The sequence below is a fragment of the Rousettus aegyptiacus genome, unplaced genomic scaffold (assembly GCF_014176215.1).
Source record: "Rousettus aegyptiacus isolate mRouAeg1 unplaced genomic scaffold, mRouAeg1.p scaffold_m13_p_9, whole genome shotgun sequence".
Classification (NCBI taxonomy): Eukaryota; Metazoa; Chordata; class Mammalia; order Chiroptera; family Pteropodidae; genus Rousettus; species Rousettus aegyptiacus.
This window is the reverse complement of record NW_023416312.1, coordinates 6,301,374-6,323,315: the sequence shown is the minus strand read 5'-3', so window position 1 is coordinate 6,323,315 and position 21,942 is coordinate 6,301,374. Positions and strand designations below refer to the sequence as shown.

The following is a 21,942-nucleotide window of genomic DNA, read 5'->3' as shown; positions in this document are numbered from 1 at the left end:
ATCAATAGCAGATAAGTACTATAAGAAATGCTGAAGGAAGTTTATCTCTGGGCAAATGCAAGTGATTTTCTTTTTGGCTTTTTTCTTTCTTAATTTCTTTATAATAATGTGATTATTTAAAGTAATAAGTATAATAATATAGTCTTGTGGGGTTTATAACATACACAGATATACATAAAATAATTTCAGTATAAAGTCTTAGATTGTGGGACATGGATTTGTATCATTGCAAGGTTTCAACATTTTACATGAAGTAGTACAGTAATTAATTAACTTTATGCAGATTGTACATTGTAATCCCCAGGGCATATTGTAAAAACACAAAGGCAAAGGAATATAGCTAAAAAGCCAATAGAAAAATTAAAATGGAATTCTAAGGCATATTTGAGTAATCAAGGAAAAAAAAAGATGGGAAAGGAAGAACAGAGGAACAAAACAGAGGAGGCAAATAGAAAACAGCGGACCCAGACTCAAACATATTAATAATTACTTTAAAAGTTAGTGGACTAAACTCTCCAATTAAAAGCTTATCCAAATGAATTTTTAAAAAGAGCAAAATATATCCTGTCTACAAGAGATACATTTGAAATAAAAAGACATAGAGTCTTACTTAATCTATTAAAACTGAATTAAATTTCAGTAGTATTACCTTGAACATTTTTGAGTTCAGCCATTTGATAACAATAGAAATGCATTTCTGTTTTGTTTCAGCTGTTAGCAGTATGGAACAATATGACAATACCATTTTTATTTTAATATACTTATTATACTGATTTTAATTTTAAAAACCATTCAAAATTTATAAGCAAAATCAAAAGTCAATAAAACAATATATTCTAAATGTAAAATCATAAACATTGAAAAAAACAAATAAGCAAATTATTCTAATGTAAATCATTAGCAGGTGAACTTTTTCAAATTAAAAATAAATTATATAAAATTTTTAAAAAGTTAAGAAATTTAAAAGGAAATAATATTTAAATGCATTTAAAAAATTAAAATTTATCAAGGATGTCATTGATGCATATGTTTAATGCATATTTTTCAGCTGCTGAAAAGTCTTTGTGATTAGTTGGTATAATGGTGAAAATAGAAGATAACTCCAAAAAGTTTCTCTTAGCTCCTTTATTTTCAAATAATTTCAATGTTAATTTGACAGTTTTGAAGAGCTCTTTTTGAAAATATTGTTTATATGGTGGTGGGGATGGGCAAGGGACAGATGCTATAATTTTTGGATACTAAACAATTTTTTGTTTCAAGGGAAGCATTTCAATTCTTCGTCATCTTCTCCAGCTTCATTATTTCATCATGAAAAGATAAAGATTCTCATGCAGTTACCTGTATCCCTGTTTCAGTATTGTCACATCATAATTTAGTTAGATAGTCTTTGAACAAGAGTAAGGGTTATTTTTGCAATAGACTCTTTCCTTTGTCAGCTATTCCCTTCACCGCTTAAAGGATTCTGGAGGTATAGAAACACGTTTTCCAAATAGATATACCTTTATTTATCATATTAATGCAAACATACTCTTTTGGTATGTCTTAAGTCAGAGGATTCAGATTTTTTAAATAAAGAACAAGTATCAAAACAATAATTATAATTTAATACTTAAAAATTAACATGATTTACTAGAATGCTGTGAACACAAATGACAGTTATTAATTGAAATGAAGAAAAATCAAACAACATTGAATGTTAACCTATTTTTTCCCTCCTTTGTCTTGGCTTTTTAAATATTTTCTATTATTACCTTTTCTAGGCACAAGAGCCCCTTCTCTGACATTGGAGTGCTATGTTTGAAGGTAGCTTCAAGAAAGCTCCAAGAGTTGATATAAAATAAAGAAAACACTAGTGATAGTTAACAATGGCCAAAAGACATTTGGTTCTCATATACAATAGGCATGATTATGTATGCAAGCCAGTTGTAATTTTGTCAAAATCATCATATGTAATATGGAGAAATACAGAGTAGATGACATAAAAACCAGATGAGTGACTGCTTTCTAAAGACAAACTCTGTCCTCTGCCTTGTTAAGGTCCTTCACCCCCATTTGATGTATTGCTGGATTGGATTTACAGACATTTCTTTAGCAGTGTGAAAAATTTGTCTTACAGGGCACCTCAAAAAATAAAACAATTTTTACAGAGTGAACTATTTTATTTTGGCTAAGATATATCAGTTGGAGCAGGGGTAGCACTAGGAATCCCAACTTCTTTATCTCTTCCTCTCCTACTTGACCAGATCATGGCCCACTCTGAGGAGCACAGTTTGAAACGTATTGCAGGTTGTGATACACATGCACACACGCACACACGGGGGTTTCCAACCCTGAGGACTTCACAAGTGGATCATTTGTGAACCATTGCTGCTGATAATCAGACCTTATTGAGGAATTTTTAAAAGGATAATGTATTTTTTTTGTTAATTTGTTTGTTTATTTGTTTGTTTGTTTACAGGAAAAATGTATTCCTGTTATGTGTTCCACTTCTACAGCTTCTATAAAGACACTGATCAGAGGCCGTGGTGCTGGATATAAGGATCCCTTTTCTGGCACATCTAAAATAGTGATGTCTACAGGTAAATTAGTATTTTTAAAAGCATATAAAGTTACTAATATTTTATTCTGTGTTATTTTCAATGTCTTTTATGTCTTGGAAATAAAATCAAGAGGAAAAAAGATGATCATAAACATTTCTTTTAGTATTTTTCATTTTAAAAGTATTTTGAAATTTTGGTTGTTCCTTTTGATTTTTAAGGAAAAACAGTCTGTTTAAATACACAAGTCCCTTGAAATTTCAATACTCTTAAAGTTTTTTATCCACCTTAGTAAGATTTATAGTATTTACATCATCAAATCTATTTTTGTTTTCCCTTTCTCTCATTTCACAATTTATCTTTTTTGTCTTGTATGTATTTTTAAAGCTACCTCAAACTTTTTTTTAAATTGTTTATTGGGATAACATTGGTTAATACAATCATATAATTTTCAGGTGTACATTATTATTTGACATCTGTATGTTGTGTGTTCACCATCCAAAGTTCAGTTACCTTCAGCTACCATATATTTGACCCCCTTTACCCCTACTACTTTCCCCCTCCTCCCCTACCCCACTATTAACCACTAGTCATAGTCAGTTATTTTTGGTTACTGATCTGTTTTTCTGAAAGCCTCTCCAATTTCCATACTGCCAGTCGGTCTATTTAGATTTTCCAGATCTTCTTGATTCAGTCTAGAAAGACTGTATTTTTCTAAGTACTGGTCCATTTCTTCTAGGTTATTAAATTTGGCATTATATACTTTTCCATAGTATTCTTGTATGATCCTTTGTATTTCTGCAGTGTCTGTTGTAATTTCCCCTCTTTAATCCCTTATTTTGTTTATTTGTGTCCTTTCCTTTTTTCTTTAGTGAGTCTAGCCAGAGGTTTGTCAATTTTATTAACCTTCACGAAGAACCAGTTTTTTGTTGCATTTATTTATTTATTTCTGCTCTAATTTTGATTATTTCTTTCCTTCTGATGACTTTAGGCTTCATTTGTTTTTCCTTTTTTAGTTTTTTAAGATGAAGTGTGAGGTTTTTTATTTGGGCTTGTTCTTATTTTTGGAGGTAGGCTTGTAATGATATGAATTTTGCTCTTATGACCGTTTTGCTGTGTCCCAAAAGTTTTGATATGTCATACTATCATTATCATTCATTTCTATGTATCTCTTGATCTCCCTTTTTATTTCTTCTCCAACCCAGTTCTTCAGTAGCATGTTGTTTAATCTTCATTTTTTTTTTGTGGTTCTTTCCACTTTCTTTTTACAGTTGATCTCTAGTTTCAAAGCATTGTGATCAGAGAATATGGTTGGTATGATTTCAACCCTCTTATACTTGTTGAGGCTATCTCTGTGTCCCAGTATGTGGTCGATTCTTGAGAATGTTCCATGTACACTAGAGGAGAATGTATAAGCAGCTGTTTTGGGATGGAGAGCTCTGTAAATGTCAATTATGTCCAGTTGGACTAAAGTGTCATTTAAGGATGTTATTTTCTTATTGATTTTCTGTTTGGATGATCTGTCCATATCTGACAGTGGGATTTTTAGGTCCCCCACTACGATGGTATTTTGGTATGTTTCTCCCTTTAGTTCTGTTAGTAATTGCTTTACATATTTCAGGGCTCCGTGATTGGGAGCATATATATTAATAAGTGTTATGTCTTCTTGGTACATGATTCCCTCTATCATTATGAATTGTCCCTCAGTATCTTTCTCTGCCTTTTTCATTTTATAGTCTGTTTTGTCTGATATTAGTACTGCTACTCCCGCTTTTTCTCTAAAGGCCATTTGCTTGAAATATCAACTTCTACCCTTTCACTTTGAGTCTACATTTGTCTTTGGAGCTGGGATGTGTCTCCTGGAGGCAGCATATGGTTGGGTTTTGTGTTTTGATTCATCTTGCAACTCGGCCTTTTTGGTGAGTTCAGTCCATTTACATTAGGATGATTATTGAAATATGAGGTCTTCTTATACCAATTTTATCTTTTGTTTTCTGGTAGCTCAGTGTTTCCATTGCTTTCTTGTCTTTGTGTTTCCGTTTTCTTTATTTTGGTTGGCTTTTGTGGGTTTTGCCTCTGGTTCTTTTTGTTTCATGTTATATATTTCAGTTCTGAATCTTTGGTGTGTAGTTACCATTAGAAATTATGTAAAGGATAGTTATACACACACACACACACACACAATCTATTTTCTTCTGCACATGCCTTATCTCCATTCTCCTTCGTTCATTACTATCTTGTTATAACAATTTACTTCTTATTATTTAAACTATAATTCCCTGCCCTTAATAAGGTTTGCACTCTTCTGCTTCTGTTTGCCTGATAGTCACTTTACTCCTAATTATATATTTTTGTTGTTGTTATTTTGTTTTAGGTGAGCTGACCGCTTTCAGTATTGCCTGTAGTACAGGCCTCGTAGTGGAGAAGTCCCTCAATTTTTGTATGCCTGGAAAGGTCTTGATTTCTCCTTCATATCTAAAGGAGAGCTTAGCTGGATACATTATTCTATACTGGTAGTTTCTTTCACTTAATAGTTTAATTATTTGGTTCCTTTCCTTCCTGGCTTGTAAGGTCTGTGCTGAGAAGTCCGATGATAATCTAATGGGTTTTCCTTTATACGTTAAGATTTTCTTCTCTCTGGCTGCCTTGAGAATTCTATCTTTGTCATTGATTTTTGATAACTTTAATACAATGTGTCTTGGTGAAGGCCTTTTTGGGTTGAGATAATTGGGTGTTCTGTTGGCTTCTTGAATCCCAAGCTCCAGTTCATTTCTTAGCTTTGGGAAATTCTCATCTACTATTTGTCTGAAATTGCATTGTAGTCTCTGCTCCTTTTCCTCACCTTTGGTAATGCCCACTATTCTTATATTTCCTCTCTGGATGGTATCAGCTTGTTCTTGTATTTCTCTTTAATTATTTTTTATTCTTTGGTTTCTCTCTTCTTCCTTCTGATTTGTTTCTAGATTTCTGTCTTCGATATCACTGATCCTTTCCTCCATTTGGTCAACTCTATTTCCCAGGCTTGCTATTTCACTTCTCAACTCTTGCAGTGTGTTCTTCATCTCCAGAATATCTATTCTGTTCTTCTTAAGGGTTTCAAACTCCTTGCTCTGCTCGTCTAGTTGTTTCTTCAATTCCTGAAATTGTTGCTACAATTCGTTTCGGATCATACTGAAATTTTTCAGAAGTACCATCCTGAATTCCCTGTCATTTAAATCGCATAATTCTATGTGTGTAAGCTTATTTTCTAGAGATTTTTCTCTTTCTTTCTGAGATGCCTCATCACCTTGGTTGTTCATGGTGTTTAATGGACTACTTCTCCTCCTGGGCATTAATGGAAGTGTATTCTGTTGTTTTTCCAGATAGAAGATTTATTAAAGGTCTCACTTTAGCCTGCTGCAAAGAAGGCGCTCTTCTTTTGATTTCCAATAGGCGGCATCTAAGCCTCTTGGATCCCTAGCAGTTTCAGTAGTGTTTGCTTAGATTACCCTGGGGCTCCTCAGTGATGGGTTTTGGAAGGTATGGGGGGAGGGGCTCTCTGGGTTCCAGGTTGGGGTCTGCAGCTCATCCTCGGTTTTGTAACCTCCGCCAGCAAAAATCAACTGTTGTTCCTCTGAAGTCTCGCCCCACTTCTCTGCTTTCTGCCCTGAATACTGGGCCCTCCGGTCGGCTGCATACAAGCCCCAGCACTTCCAGGCAGGGTTGTTCAGGGAAGAGCCTTCGCCCCTCCTCCTCCTCCTCCTACAGGGAGCTCCAGCAGTTGTGAGAGGCAGTTTCTTTATTACTCCCAGTCCACCACCCAACACCCGGGTTCTGACCTCTGGTAGCTCTTATGCATAGATCCCACACTCAGACATGCTGGTGTGCAGTTTGGGTGTTTTTTGTTGAGTTTTAGATGTTCAGCTTATTGTTGTTTCAAGGGGAGTGATCTAGGGACGTCTCTTACTCTGCTATGTTTCTGCCTAATCCTCTCAAACTTTTTTATTGCCTTTTAAAATCTTTGCAGATCATTGCCTGTCAAGGGGCATGATAACTTTAAATTGTTCTTTGCTATGTGAACAATAGGAAATGACACAGACCCAGACGAATCAATTTCTTTTATTTGTCATCTCCTGCACGTTTTATTTCTTTTCTATTTTTAAGAGCATGTTCAATTGCTTCCTCTCCTAGATCCTTAATTAGCTCCCTTATACTCTTCTGTTTCCTGGGCTTTTTACTCCAATTTTTCTTTCCTGACTAAAAATGAAATTTTAATTTTTTGAAATACAATCATCTAAAAAGTGATTATTGGAATATATCTCATTTTGTCAGTTTATTATTTCCAAGTTATAGTCCATTAGCAGGAGAGAATAGCTAAATGAATGTAAGGCAAAAGAGATTTAAAAAACATGGAAATCTTTGTTTAGCTTCACTTGTGTTCATTAGAACTTTGTCCATACCATCAGCACCGCATATTAAGTTTTTTATAGCTGTTTTATCTCTGTGACAGAGTGCATCCTTCCTCTAGCTGTTGCCACAAAGTTGAATGATATATTTCCACTTTGTGAAAGTGTGAACTTAATTGTTTTTTTTATTGGGATGAATATAGAATATGTATATATGAAAAATTTTCAATATAAATTAAGTAATTAGAAATGGATAAAAATAATGTGCTTCTTGATTTAGGGAGATAGTATATATTATATTTGATAATGTACACTCATATTGTTAACATTATATATTGATTTGTATTTGTTGATCCTCAGTGAAGAAAAATTATGAAAACTTGACATTTGTGTGATTATAGATGATTTGCTTCTAAATCATATATTTTTACTATACTAAGGAAACCATTTATTTTATTTTTAATTTTTTTTCAGTGAACCTTGGCTTGTATATAAAGAACTTGTTTATTTTTTAAAATTAATGAAAATTTCTCATTAGAATTTTTAATTAGAATTTACTGTGGCATATGTCCTAAGTTATTTGATTACTTTAGAAAATATAATAAAGGGGCAATGTTGGCAATCTAAAATAAATTCAAGGAGTATACTAACATGACCAGTTTTGAAAGAAACTTCCTATATTGTTTGTACAGTTAAAAGGTGAACACAATCTTTATATCATTTTATATAATGTGGGAATGTGTGAAGAATTGTTTTGTGATGCTACTAAAACTTTTATAGTTTTTATTATCAGTTTGGGCAAAATTCTAGAAAATTGAATATTTAGATTATTTCTATTTAGGTTTAATATCTTTACACAAATGTAAAGATATATTTACATACATATTTTTAGGTAGAAGAAATGATCATTAGTATTAACTATATTTAGGTTCTCTTTGAATGAAGTGTGCCTAGTGGGATATAGTAATTATGTAGTGTTTATGTTCCTTTTAACCAATTTCGTTGTTTGTTATATCTGTGTACACATATTTTCCCTCAAGTCTGTGTTTATATAAACAAATATGGAAACGTTGGCCCTTACCTGGATCAGAAGAAAATCGAGCAGCTGCCTGACCACTATGGTCCGGGCCCTGTGAATGTGGTGCTCCGGCAGACTGTGCAGGCCTGTATGGATTGTGCCCTTGACAGTAAGACTGTTTTTGGATTCCTTAAGCCAGATGATCGTGGAGGAGAAGTGATAACTGGTATGTTCATCTAATCCTTTATTCAGCTTTTTTTCCCTAAATTTGATTTTAGGTTCAGAGAAGGCAAGCATTTTATGATATATAGATTCTTTTATAATATTTCTAGTCTATTAACCATTTATAATATTGGCATTTTTATTATATTTATAGAATATTTATAATGATTTTATGTTTATAGACTTTTAACCCATCTTGGAAAGTTTAACTTTACTTTCAAAATAAACAATGTCAGAGTAATACTGTAAATTGAGGTAAAAAGTACAGATTTTTCCCCCTTTTATATGCTGTATTAAGCTCACTATAGACAGAGTACATTGGTTGATAATATGTTTTAATTTTTTTAGAAAACAGACTGATAAGCTCTAAATAAAAATTTGACTCAAGAAGTGATTAAGAGATAATTACACAGCTTTCATGATTTTGTGATCAGATACTACAACATTTGTACCCATGCAATATTTAGAATAGTAGAATATGTTATAGACCAGTGGGTTTCTATTGTTTATTTTATGAATGTTTTTAAATGATAATGCTTTTACAAATACAGGCTATTATGGTCTCTGTATCTGAGTTTGTTTCTGTTTTGTTTGTTCTTTATATTCTACATGTAAATGAAATCATATGGCATTTGTCTTTCTCTGGCTGACTTACTAAGCTATTGTGTTTTAATGAGGGGAACTTTTTAAATTTAGGATTATCCTTTATAAATAACAAAAAACAAGTTAGAGTTATATTACATTTCCTAAATTGATGGCTTTTTTGTTGATATTGTAGTTCTCATCTCTCTATGATATAACTCTGACATCTTTTTTCTCCCAATAGCCTTCTTTGATGGGGAAACTCATTCCGTCCACCTCCCTCCAGTGAACAGTGCATCATTTGCCCTTCGCTTTCTTGAGACCTTATGCCACACTCTGCATTGTGAGAACCTTTTGAGTAGCCAGCCTTTTAGTGCTTTCAGAGGTAACACTTATAGTACTCCAGAGCATGATCAAAGTCAGTCAGGTAAGAGAAAATATAAAATTTTATACTGTGCTTCTATTTTATATTACATTTCATATTAACTTGAGAATTCTATGTAATTCAGTTTTTCCTTCAAAGTAAGCATTTTAGCCAAATGGTAAACACACACACACACACACACACACACACACACACACACGTATTATACAGTTGTTCTGTTCATTCAAACATTCAAAGTGGGAAAGTAATTTCTTGTATTTATAATGAACTTTAGAATCAAAAGCTGAAAGATTTCTTTGGGATTTGATTTTCATGTTTAGCATCTTTTCATGTGCTTATTGACTATTTGTGTCTTTGGAGAACTATCTAGTCAAACTCTTTGCCCATTTTTAATTGGGTTCTTTGTCTTTTTATTATATATATATATAACATTTATATATATGTATGTATTATATATTTATACTTGTATATAAATATATATAAAAATTCTGGATAAAAGTTTTACATCTCATATGGTTTGCATATATTTTCTTGCATTCTGTAGGTTGTCTTTTCACTTTCTTGATGGTGTCTTTTGAAGCACAAAAGTGTTTAATTTTGATGAAGTCTGATTTATCTATTTTTTCTTTTGTTTCTTGTACTTTTGTTGCCATATCTAAGAAAATGTTGCTTTAATACAAGTTCACTAAGATTTGCTCTTATGTTTTCACCTAAGAATTTTATAGTTTTAGCCATTATGTTTAGGCCATTAATCTAATTGGAATTAATTTTTGTTTTTGTTTTGGCACAACAGATGCTTTACTTTCTACAGTTGTTGAAAGTACTTTTACTTGTATATGACTTTATAAATTACCAGTACAGTCCCCTTACCCACGGTTTCATTTACCCATGATCAGCTGTGGTCCAAAAACATTAAATAGGAAATTCTAGGAATCAACAATTCATGAGTTTTAAATTGTACACTATTTTCAGTAGTGTAATGAAATCTCACTTTATCCTGCTTGGGATATGAATCATTCCTTTGTCCAGCATGATCACACTATATATACTACCTGCCCATTACTCACTTAGTAGCCATATCAGTTATCAGGTTGACTGTCATGGTATCACAGTGCTTGTGTCCAAGGAACCCTTATAGTAGCCTAACACTATGTCATAATTCCTACGTCATTCATCTCACGTCATCTCATCATGTAGACATTGTACCATCTCACTTCATCACAAGAAGAAGGGATAAGTACAGTACAATTAGATATTTTGAGAGAGACCACATTCACACAACTTTTATTAATCTATTGTTATAATTGTTCTATTAACTTTTTAGTTATTATTGTTAATATCTTACTATGCCTGATTTACAAATTAAAGTTTATCACAGGTATGTATGTATGTATAGGCTTTGGTACTATCTCTGGTTTCAGGCATCTACTGGGAGTCTTGGAACATATCTCCCATAAATAAGGGGAGATTGCTGTACTGTCTAGTGTTCTTTCATTTCAACTTGAAGGTCTCCCTTTAGTGTGGAAAATTTCCTATTTTCTTTTTTTTAAAGGTTAGTTTTGCTAGATATAGAATTCTTGATTGATCATCTTTTTGTTTCAGTGATTTGAATGTGTCATCCCACTTCATTCTAGCTTCTGTAGTTTGTAGTCAGTTGCTAAACTTATTGAGGATCCCTTTGAGTTTATCTTATTTGGGGAATGTTGAGCTTTTTGGACATGCGGATTAATGCTTTTTATCAAATTTGGGAAGCTGCTAGCCATTATTTCTTCAAATAATCTATCTTCCCCTTTCTTTTCTCTCATTCTGGGGCTCACCCGTTGTGTGTATTTTGGTATTCTTGATGGTATTCCACTGGTCTCTGACATGTGTTATTTATTTTTTCTTATTCTTTTTTTCTTTCTGTTCTTCAAACTATATAATCTCAATTGAGCTTTCTTTAAATTTGCTGATTCTTTCTTCTGCTAGTTCACATATGATGTTGAGACCCTTTAATGAATTTTTCATTTCACTTATTATACTTTTTAATTCCTGAATTTCTTTTTGCTTCCTTTTTATTGCTTAATTGATAGTTTCTATTTGGTGAAACCCTGTTCTCATACTTTCCTTTAGTTTGTTAGACATGATTTTTTTTTTAGTTCTTTGAACATATGTAAAATAGCTTATTTAAAGTCTGTCTTGTGCTTGCTTCAGAAGCACATATACTAAAGTTTATCTAGTAAGTCCAGTATTTGGGCTTCTTCAAAGTCAGTTACTATTGAATATTTTTTACCCTGTGTGTAGGCCACATATTGCTGTATCTTTGCATGTATTCTACTTTTTTAAATTGAAAACTTATCTTTTTAAAATGATATAATGCAGCAACTCTAATAATCAGATTCCTTCCTCATTCCTAGGGTTTCTTTTGTTGCTGCTGATGCTGTTTGTTTGTTTAGTGACTTTTCTGGACTAATTTAATGACTTTTCCTGGGTTAATTTTGTCATGTGTGGCCACTGAAGTCTTCTCAGTTAGCTTAATGGTCAGCTAACGATTGAACAGAGATTTACTTAAATGTCTAGAACTGGTATGTCTCTCAGCCCTTGCCAAGGGATTCTATTTGTGTTTGGACTTAACCTTAAACACTCCAGGAGGCAGTTATACAAGTCTTTGTGTAGAGCCTCAAGGTCAAGAAATGAAAGATCAGGGCCTTCTCTGGACTTCATGAGCATGCATAAGGCCTTCTAGATTCCCAGGAATATCTCACTGCTTTTAAGAGTCCTTGAATGGATATCTCAATCCCCAGTTTTTCCTTTTAATCTTTTTGGTCCACTTCTTGTCAACTCTAACTGGTAATACTGCCTTTGTCAGCTTCGATGTTAAACAATTGCCACTGGGTGTTTGTTTCTTTGTTTTGTTTTTTGACCAATGCCTTGGAGATAGGGCTGTTCAGATAGAGCAGGCTTTGATTCATGTCAAATGAAACAAGTCCTCAGAGTAGAGTTTTTCAGTTATCTGCAAGATTGGTCAAATAATGACAGTTCTGTGTGGATGGGGGTTTTGACGAGCTCTAAATACACTGCATCCCCTTCAGTGACTAATAGGCTACTGGTTTTCATAGCTACTGTAGTTGTGAAGGTGTTGGTTTGCAAGGCTGCCACAAAACTGGGATGAAAAAGATGATATCAAGGAAGCTAAAATCCACAGAATTTGCTGTTCTTTCTCACATTCAGTTGTTTTTCTTGACTAAGTGCATTTTGGATTGTTGTAAGCCTTCATAATGTACAGCGTTTTGAAGAAGTTATTTTTGCCAGTGTTTTCATTATTTTTATGAAGGAGCAAGTTTTCGGAAGTCCTTAATCAGTCATTCTAGAATTACCTCTCTATGATGACTTTAAATTATTTGGCTTTTTCTAGTTATCTGTGCATGAACAGTTTCATACCTAAGTTTAGTATAATACCCAGAAGCAGAAATCAAGAGTCAATTTTATGTTTATATTAGCCCCAGATAGTAGGCCATACACCAGCCTCATAAACTTTTCCTACAGAAAGCATTAGAATAGTACAAGTAAAAGATAATTACTTTTTCTGATCTTACTAAGATTCTGAGGTAAATGTCTATAGAAAACTATACTGTAGTATTCCAATTTTTTAAATCATTAAACAAGTATTAAAAAGTCAATTATTTCTTTTCTTAGAATTTAAATATTCTAATTGTAGAAATATTCATCATTCACTAAACTATGTTTTGCCTGTTGGTTTTATAATCCATGTTTAAAAATAAAATCAAGTGGTAAGAGCTCTCTTAGACCTGTTAGTTATCAGCCAGTAACTGGCTGGCTAAAGGTTGCTCATCAGATGATTTTGAGAGGCATGCCTGGCTCCCAGCCATTTTGAACCAGATGAAGTTTGACTTTTGTACTTTTTTAAAGATTTATTTTTACTATGGTAACATTGGTTAATGAAATCCAGTAAGTTTCAGGTATACAATTCAACGGTAAGGCATATATATATTGTATTGTGTATTCACCGCCCATAGTTAAATTTCTTTCTGTCACCACATATTTGACCTCTTTTACCCCATCTATCTCTCCCCTCCCCACCTCCCTCTGGTAACCACTAGTCTTGTCCATATCCTTGAGTCTCTGTTTGTCCTGTTTCTTTGATACTTTTAGGTTTATATCGCACATATAAGTGATATCATGTGGTTTTCAGCTTTGTCTGGGTTATTTCGCTTAGCATGATTATCTCGAGGTTTATCCATGGTGTGACAAATGGCAGGATTTCATCTCTTCTTATGGCTGAGTGATATTCCATTGCATATATATACCGCAGCTTCTTTAGCCAATCATCAATTGTTGGATACTTCAGTTGCTTCCATGTTCTAGCCACTGTGAATAATGCTGCTATGAACATTGGTGTGTAAATATCTTTGTAGATATGAAGTTTCAAGTGTTTGGGGTAAATATCCAGTAGAGGGATTGCTGAATCATATGGTAGGTCAATTCTTAGTTTATTGAGGAACCTTTATACTGTTTTCCATAGTGGCTGTACCAATTTGCAGTCTCACCAGCAGTGTATTTGAGGGTTCCTTTTTCTCCACATCTTCTCCAACATTTGTTATTACGTGTCCTGTTGATAACAGCTATTCTGACAAGTGCGAGATGATATCTCATTGTGGTTTTGATTTCCATTTATCTAATAACTAGTGACGTTGAACATCTTTTCATATGTGTGTTGACCATTTGTATGTCTTCTTGGGAGAAGTGTCTGTTCAAGTACTCTGCCCACTTTTTGATTGGTTTGGTTTTTTTGTTGTCATTGAGTTGTATGAGTTCTTTGTATATTTTGGATATTAGGCCCTTATCAAAGGCATTGCTTACAAATATATTTTCCCTTTTGGATGGTTGCCTCTTTACCTTATTGACAGTTTCTTTTGCTGTGCAGAAACTTGTTAGTTTGATATAGTCCCATTCATTTATTTTTGCTTTTACTTCCCTTGCCTTTGAGGTCAAATTCATAAAATCCTCTTTAAGTCCAAGGTCCTCGAGTTTAGTCCCTTTGTTTTCTTCTATGCAATTTATTGTTTCAGGTCTTATATTCAGGTCTTTAATCCATTTTGAGTTAATTTTGGTATGTGGTGATAGACAACAGTCTAGTTTCATTCTTTTGCAGCTGGCTTTCCAGTTTGCCCAGCACCATTTATTGAAGAGGATTTTCTTTCTCTTCTATATGTTTTTGGCTCTTTTGTTGAAAATTATTTGCCCATATAAACATGGGTTTACTTCTGGATTCTTGATTCTGTTCCACTGGTGTGTGTGTGTCTGTTTTTCTGCCAATACCATGCCATTTTCATTATTGTCACTTTGTAGTATAATTTGAAGTTGGGCAGAGTGATGCCTCCAGCCTCGTTCTTTTTTCTCAGGATGGCTTTGATGATTTGCAGTCTTCTGTGCTTCCATACAAATCTGATGATTTTTTGTTCTATTTCTTTAAAAAATGCTGATGGGATTTTGATGAGGACTGCATTAAATCTATATAACACTTTAGGTACTTTGGTACTTTTTCATTGCAATCTTTCTTCTCTTTTGAAGCCTATTAGACTTTTTAGATTTTTATTATACTTTATTTTTAATTGGATGTTAAATCAAGGCACTAATTAATATTTAGAATGTAACTGATAATTTGAGTTATCTTTATTTTCAAGATCATGCCTTAAATTTTTTTTTAGATTGAAATGCATTTTGGTGAATGAGAAATAGGCAGTAGAGTTATTGGAAGGGTAGCTCTAAGCCAGGATGGTTGCCTATAAAAGGAGGTGTTCATTGTACCTTATCTTCTTAACTACTCTGAATTCTTAACTTTTCTTGCTTGTTGAAGCAACTTTCCCAGGCCTTTTAAGACACATTATAATTGGTTGCCTCAGTTTCCTGAGATATTTAGAGATATGTGATGACCCTAGAATAAATAAAGCCTTGACATAATGCTTTAAACTCAAGTATATGATGTCACCAAAATATTTAATAGGATGAAATTAACATGTTATTCATAAATAATCAAATAATTGATAAATTGTTGATGAAGTCGTAATGGGAAAATGATTTAGAAACAAAAGTTTTATGCTTATGATATGAAAATGCTAGAGTTTATTATAATAGACAATTTTTTTTGAAAACAGTACAAGAAGACATAATAGAAAAACAAAGCACCAAACGACCTTCTGAGCAACCTCTACCCTATGTTGGTACTCTCTCTCCTAAGGTCTCCAAAATAAAGGTGCAGGTACATGCCCCTGCAGGTAAATAGTATTTACACATCCCAGGATTGGAAAGAAAAGTCACTCTATAACATTTATGTATGTTCTTGGGTGATGGTGGTGGGGATAAGGGGGGTGTATTTGCCCAAATCATTTGAGAGCTTTGTTGAGTACTTCATTCCCTTCAGAAGGGTACAGTTATCATTTCTCCTTAGAGTAAAAACAAACAGTTACAGTAAAATTTTCCATTCAGCTTTATAGTGCTAAAAGCTAATAGAGGAATAGAAAAATCTAATACCTTTCTCTAGTGAAAGTTTTAAGTGCCCAGGTAGTAAGCAAATATTAGAAACCAACTGTGTGATCATATTATAACAAATAGTTGTGAAGAACTGGAATTTCTAAAAACCACTGCTTTAGTGAGGTGATCAAGACTTTGGTGGCAAGACTTGCAAGAGATAGCTGCTATTAGAACTATAGGTGATGTTATAGAATCAGTTTGGATTTCAGGATAGTGCCCATTTCTATAAATGCCGAGAAGGGGAAAGTTCAGTATATCAGTGCTTAAGTGAACTGTCATTGGAGATTAGTAGATTTTTGACCTTTTAATAGTATTTGAACTGTAAGTCTGTTGGAGATAATCGCTTTTCTTTTCTTTTTTTTTTTCATGTAGAAGGACTACCAGCTTTTGAGGAAGATGGCATGCCCAAAGAGGATAAGCTTCCTGAAAATTCTGAGAACTTACCACTCAATCCAGAAAGTTCTTTCAATCCTGACAGCATGAATCCTATAAGTGTGCCAGACACCTCAAGCTCAGCACTAGCGGGGACCAGTTCATCTCCCCAGGGCAGTCATCAGGAAGTTAGATTCCCAATGCCAATGGAAAGCGAAGGTATATTTAAAAACAGTGATTTTCAGTCAATGTATTTGTCTTTCCCCTTGAGGTTTCCATGCCCAATTACATCCCTTGAGAGTTTATCACATTGGAGAAAATTCCAAACTGAGGAGGTGTCGAGTCTTCCCCTTCACTTCACTATCAGGGCCAAGCCACTAGAGATGCTGAATTTGCCTCTGTATGGATTGCCTCTGCTTTTAGAGTGATGTTTTCAGAGAGTCTGGAGATAGATGTTTATGCTATAAAGAGGTATCGTCCCCTGAATTTTTAAGTATTTTCACAAAATATGAACTTTTGAAGACAGACCTTCTCAATAAATGACTCTAAAAGGTTGCCTCTCATGTTGAATGAATATGCCACTTCCAGATGTATGTCTAACACTACAATGCCAAAGTAGCCTATATTTGGGCTTGAGGAGGCTAGCCTTTGGTTTTCCTGGAATCCTGGCAGAATGACTAATAATAATAACATTATTTGCCAGCAGTTACTTAATAGTAATAAAAATGATCATCTTTATTACTATCTGACATATGTGCTAGGCACATAGTATTTTATATAGCATTATACATCACACCTTTACAAAAATTCCTTAAGATGTAGGTGCTGGTAAACATTTTATATGAAAAATCTGAGAAGTCACTTGGCTAAAGTGCCCTCTAGCTAGAAAATAGCTGGGCCAGTCCTTGAACCTAGGCACCCTGGCTCCAGGGCCATACTCTTAACCATTATGCTGCTTGCATCTCTAGAGACTGGGTAAGCATTTCACTCGGAAACTGTCTAGAGGTGTCATTACTCTTATTTTCATTAAGGTATTAGAACTGCTACTTTATTTCAGAAGCATTTCTGATATCCTAATGTATGTAAGACAAAGCCATTCAAGAGAAAATCATGACTGTACTTTGTTTACATAATTAGTTTGTTATTTATAATTATTTGAATAACACTAATGTAATGTTTGCAATCTTCTCTGGTTCTTTTGAAGATATGGGCCCAATTAAATTATTTTTCTATATTATATTAAAAACAGGTGATCTTACAGTTCTATTTTTAATATAAAATTAGTTTTCTACCTGAAATCATATCTTTACTCATAGTTTATGTGTAATTATCTGTAAAACTAGTTATATGTTATTTAAGACATAACTATACCAAATTCTGATGACAGAAACCAGAAATACCACAAAAACATAAGTTAATTTGGAGGTATGATTTGAGGCTTGAGTTAAAAGAAAAGACTTTTCTGTCTAAATTGGTTGATTGAGCTCTGCAGCACTTCTTGGTACATATGACCAACATTTTTATCTCTGACAAGTAGAAGGGAGCATGTATTTTAGTAAAGAGTTTTTATTTTGCATCAAAGTTGCAATATTGCAAAAGAAAATCAAATTCCAAACCACACACAAAAATATTAACCATTGTGAATTCTTTTATCTTCTGTTTTTCTTTGCCCTTTCCCTGGGTAAATACTCAAAATGTCCCTAAAATGGCCAGAGCCCAGACGATGTGTCTTAATTCACGCAAAAAGATAAATTTGTGTTGACAATCCTTGGTGAGAGACACAAATCTGCCTAGCGAATTACAAAACCCACCTCTTATCACACACTAACTTTGGGGAGCTGCGTGCTCTGGTTGAGTAAGCAAAAACTTGTCTAGACACAAAGAAATTTCAGTGCAACTTAGTGAACAGCACAGGCAAAACTATTTGAGGCCTGAGCACTTAAATTGTTTCATGGTTCAGTTATGTCTTTTTTCAACATATAACCCTTCAGCCAAAATATCTATTACTAGTAATTAAACTTGAGAGAGGTATTGAATATAATGTTTAAGTTTCTTCTAACTTAGCTAAGCAGAAAATAATTTTGTTTTCATCAAAATTCAGATAAACATTTAAAGCTTAAGAGACAGAAATTTAAAGAGTAAAGTAATGCTAAAAATGTCCATATTGAATTAATGTGAGAGATTTGATAAAAGAACTAATTTGGTTCTCGGAGATAATGGAGTTATTGAAATTCATTAATTAAACAAATTTAAGCAATTATAAAACTAAATTTGGGGAATCTCCCTTGCATTTGGCTACTAAAATAAACCTAAACTAGACAGACCAAGAGGAGAGAGATTGAGAGAAATTTACTGAAAAGCTTAAAGAGAATAATAGGTTAGCTTAGATTAACTTAACTTGGCCCAAGAAACAGATCTTTTACTGTATTGCTTGTGGCCAAAGAGACGTCATATTGCTCAGTCTATTTTATGACCTTTGAAGCTTTAAGGTAACTTTCGAGGCTGCTTTTATTGTTTGGGGGCAGTCAGATGGCACACTCGTGGGTAGCCATCCTCATATCATCTTTATCTAGCTAAACTTTCACTAGATTTTACACTTGGAGTCCTCGGTCCTCCCCGGGATTCTTAGCAGATGGTTCCAGGAATGAGACCATTACTCCCTACCTAACATCTCTTCTTTCAGGATAATGATCAGGTCAAGTATGATTTGTCTTTTTTCCCCCCATTGAAGCTCCAAGTTATATAGCTGTACCTGATCCCAGTGTCCTGAAAAAAGGCTTCTCTAAGGACCCTTCAACCTGGTCTGTGGATGAAGTGATACAGTTTATGAAACATAAAGATCCTCAGATATCAGGCCCCCTCGCCGACCTCTTCAGGCAACATGTAATGTATCTTTTGACCCAGTTTTCCTGCCATAATGCCTTTGAATGACCGCTCTGCAGGCCCTTCAGTTGGATAGTGATTAGTGTGGATGGTGGGGGAACCCTATCAACTGTTTTTTCTATATGTGAGAAAGGTTACTTTATTCAGAGTTAGATCCTTAAATGGTAGAGGCTGGATCTGTGCTTTAAAAATACTTGTAAAATATTACAAGTCTTCAGGTTTTCAAGAGAAGATGATTCAGCATGGCCACTCTCAGGTGTCTTCTCCTTTGTAACGACAGCTACAAGGATCCTCCTCCCCTCCTGCTCCTTGCTTGGCCCAGGACCCTGAGTAGGAGGGGGTGACCACAAGCTGTGACAGGGTGTCCTTCTTATTATGATGCCCGATGAATCCAGCAACTAAATGAGATTAAGTGCAGCTTTTTTAAAAATAGGAACTCACGAATACCAAACAATATGCTTCCATGACACAAATTGATTAATTAAGGAAATAAAGAATTTTAGGAGGATGCCTTGTATCTATTAATATGTTTAAAGTCTTTTCTAATAAATCATATATCCTTTTCAATGTAAGAAAATCTAAGAAAATGTGAGAAAACTAGTGATTAATTTTAATGTCTGGCTTCAGACAACTGATAAAATTTCAAAATAAAGATAATACTGCATAGCACATTTACAGTTTTCATTGATGCTGACATACTCATATTCCAGCCTTTCTAAGAAACTTAACAACCCTCTGAAATTCATTTCTACCATTCATAGTTTTCTACCCTTTGTCATAGATGATGCATTTTATTCAATACACAGTATTTAAAATCAGATAGTTTGATGCTTAGGCCATTTTTGAAAGATACTGGATTAAATTTCCTTTTTCTTAAAATTCGAAGTAAATTTAGAAATTATCAAATGATGCTTTACTGTATGTTTTAAATAGTTTTCAGGAAATAAAAGTGTATTCAGGGAATATATATCAAGAATGTAAAGCTATTCTCTACATGTTTTTATATATAAATAACTTAACAAAATATGAAAGCATTATTAATTATAATTTCTTTCTCTCTGTAGGAAATTGATGGGAAGGCTCTGCTACTACTCAAAAGTGATATTATAATGAAGTATTTGGGCCTGAAGTTGGGGCCAGCTTTAAAGTTATGCTATTACATTGAAAAACTTAAAGAAGGAAAGTACAATTAAAAATGTGTAAGTTTAGATTAGATATAATTCTCACTTGTCCTGGTAACTTATTAATTTAAAAGTATTTTTATTCTTTTAGCAATTTTAGTTTTCTAGACAATTCCTAAAAAAAATTTATTATACCCAGATAGCAGAACTACAGTCCAGTCCAGTTTACTTCCTCTAAATACCATTTAATGTGTTAATATTAGCATATTCAAATTGGCAGTTCTTTCTGTCTTTTTATTATTTTACAGTTTACAGGTTACCTCATGGTACAGTTTACAAATATACTTCATGTAGGAAACAGAAAAACCTTTGATATCAGTTAACATTTATATATAGAACCAAAACAGCCAAATCCCAAAGGGGAGAATATCAGGGCTTAGCAAGTTCTCTAATGAATAATCCATGAGAAGCTTTCTTTAGACGAGAATTTCAAGATGCAACTGCAGATGCCATCTCTTCCTCAAATAGTTTTATGTTTGTTACTGCAGTCTTCTGTTTGTCTTCTACCAGTTTCCAGAAAGGGAATAGCCATATAAATTATTTTGCTTTTGTTATTATTTCTCTGTATGCTGTATTTGTTCTATTTAATGAAAAAGCAAGCTTATAAACTTTCATAAAGTGTTCTTATCAATTTTTGATAAATATCAGTTATAGGATAGATAGTATAGTTGTTTTATGCAGGAGATATTATACTACAAGGGTGTCTTGGATGGAGTTGGATTTTTTCCAAAAAAATACCTATTATTTTAAAACTACATATTTTCACTAAGCTTAGATATTTACCTAAACATTCATTTCTCACATCTCTATATGAAGACACCTGTGCCCAGTTTCTTAAAAGATATATATTTTGGCTGCATTTATTCCTTATATGGATACTATACCATATTTATATATTCTATACCCGTATGTATACAAGCAAGCAAATCTGTTCCTTTTGAATTTAATATGGCACTTTACACTGCCACAGAGGTAATGATAAACTATTTATATAGTTAGACATTTTTATTCTGTAAAAAAATGTTTGCATTGTTTGCTATTACTTGTACCTCTCAGCTAGTCTTCAGGGGATACGAAACAATCCATAGATTGGTTTCCATACAGGGGCATTCTCTGTCTTATGCAATGTTTCTAGTTAATTTTCTTAGTTCTGAGCCATTTTGCTAAATTTTGGAGGATGCTTTAATTCTGACATCATTTTGGGCTTTATTTTTTAAGTGAGAAATTAAAGGGAAAACGGTGCTATATGTTTATTTTTATTACTTTGTGTAACTTTGGAGTGGTTTATAAGCTATGAGAAACCGTGCTAAAAGTATTAGCCATTTGTTGGAAATGCCAATAAAATATACACCAGGGGCAAGAATGTACATTTTCTTTTTCAAAAAAACCAAATGTCACTTTATACATGAATGCAAGTATTTAAAAGGTGGTTTCATCTATGTTATTCCTTTTGTGTTATAAGATAAAATTCTAATTTAAAGTTAGTCTTCTTTCAAATTGTGTATGTGAAGATGCTGTGCCCCATTGAACAGTCCTCAGGAGTTTATATAAATACTAAGTTTTACAGTTGTCAGATTTTAAAATATAATAAAGTTAAATAACTACAACAATTGGTGTCAAAGCCTCAGATGTGATTTTACTTGCTTGTGCCATATTACATTAATGCGTAAATTTGTTATATTGAAAAAGAAGCACTCTGGTAAGTTTCTGGTTTTATATGTCCAAATACTTGAGTTTTAACACTTGACCTCATTCTATAGGGAAACAGAGTCCTAGAAGCAAAGAGCTGATCTCTTGTAGGGGCCTTAAATGAGACCCCGGGGGAACAGTGCAAAGTTAAATCAGT

The 21,942-nt window shown here is 33.5% G+C and overlaps 1 protein-coding gene across 5 annotated transcripts in view; it reads left to right on the top strand.

Moving 5' to 3' along the window:
* The window catches only part of SCML2 (Scm polycomb group protein like 2), a 78,768-nt gene extending 57,082 nt beyond the window's left edge, over positions 1-21,686 (top strand). For 4 of the 5 annotated variants that reach the window (XM_016152696.2, XM_016152732.2, XM_016152704.2 and 1 more), the window contains 7 exons: positions 2,459-2,579; positions 7,963-8,166; positions 8,989-9,171; positions 15,285-15,404; positions 16,033-16,251; positions 18,764-18,915; positions 19,980-21,686. In XM_016152696.2, coding sequence (XP_016008182.1) covers positions 2,459-2,579; positions 7,963-8,166; positions 8,989-9,171; positions 15,285-15,404; positions 16,033-16,251; positions 18,764-18,915; positions 19,980-20,108 — 1,128 coding nt within the window. In that variant the 3' untranslated portion in view covers positions 20,109-21,686. The remainder of the gene's footprint in view (positions 1-2,458; positions 2,580-7,962; positions 8,167-8,988; positions 9,172-15,284; positions 15,405-16,032; positions 16,252-18,763; positions 18,916-19,979) is intronic. The other variant, XM_016152716.2, reaches the window with a different exon arrangement.
* The last annotated feature ends 256 nt before the right edge of the window (positions 21,687-21,942 follow it).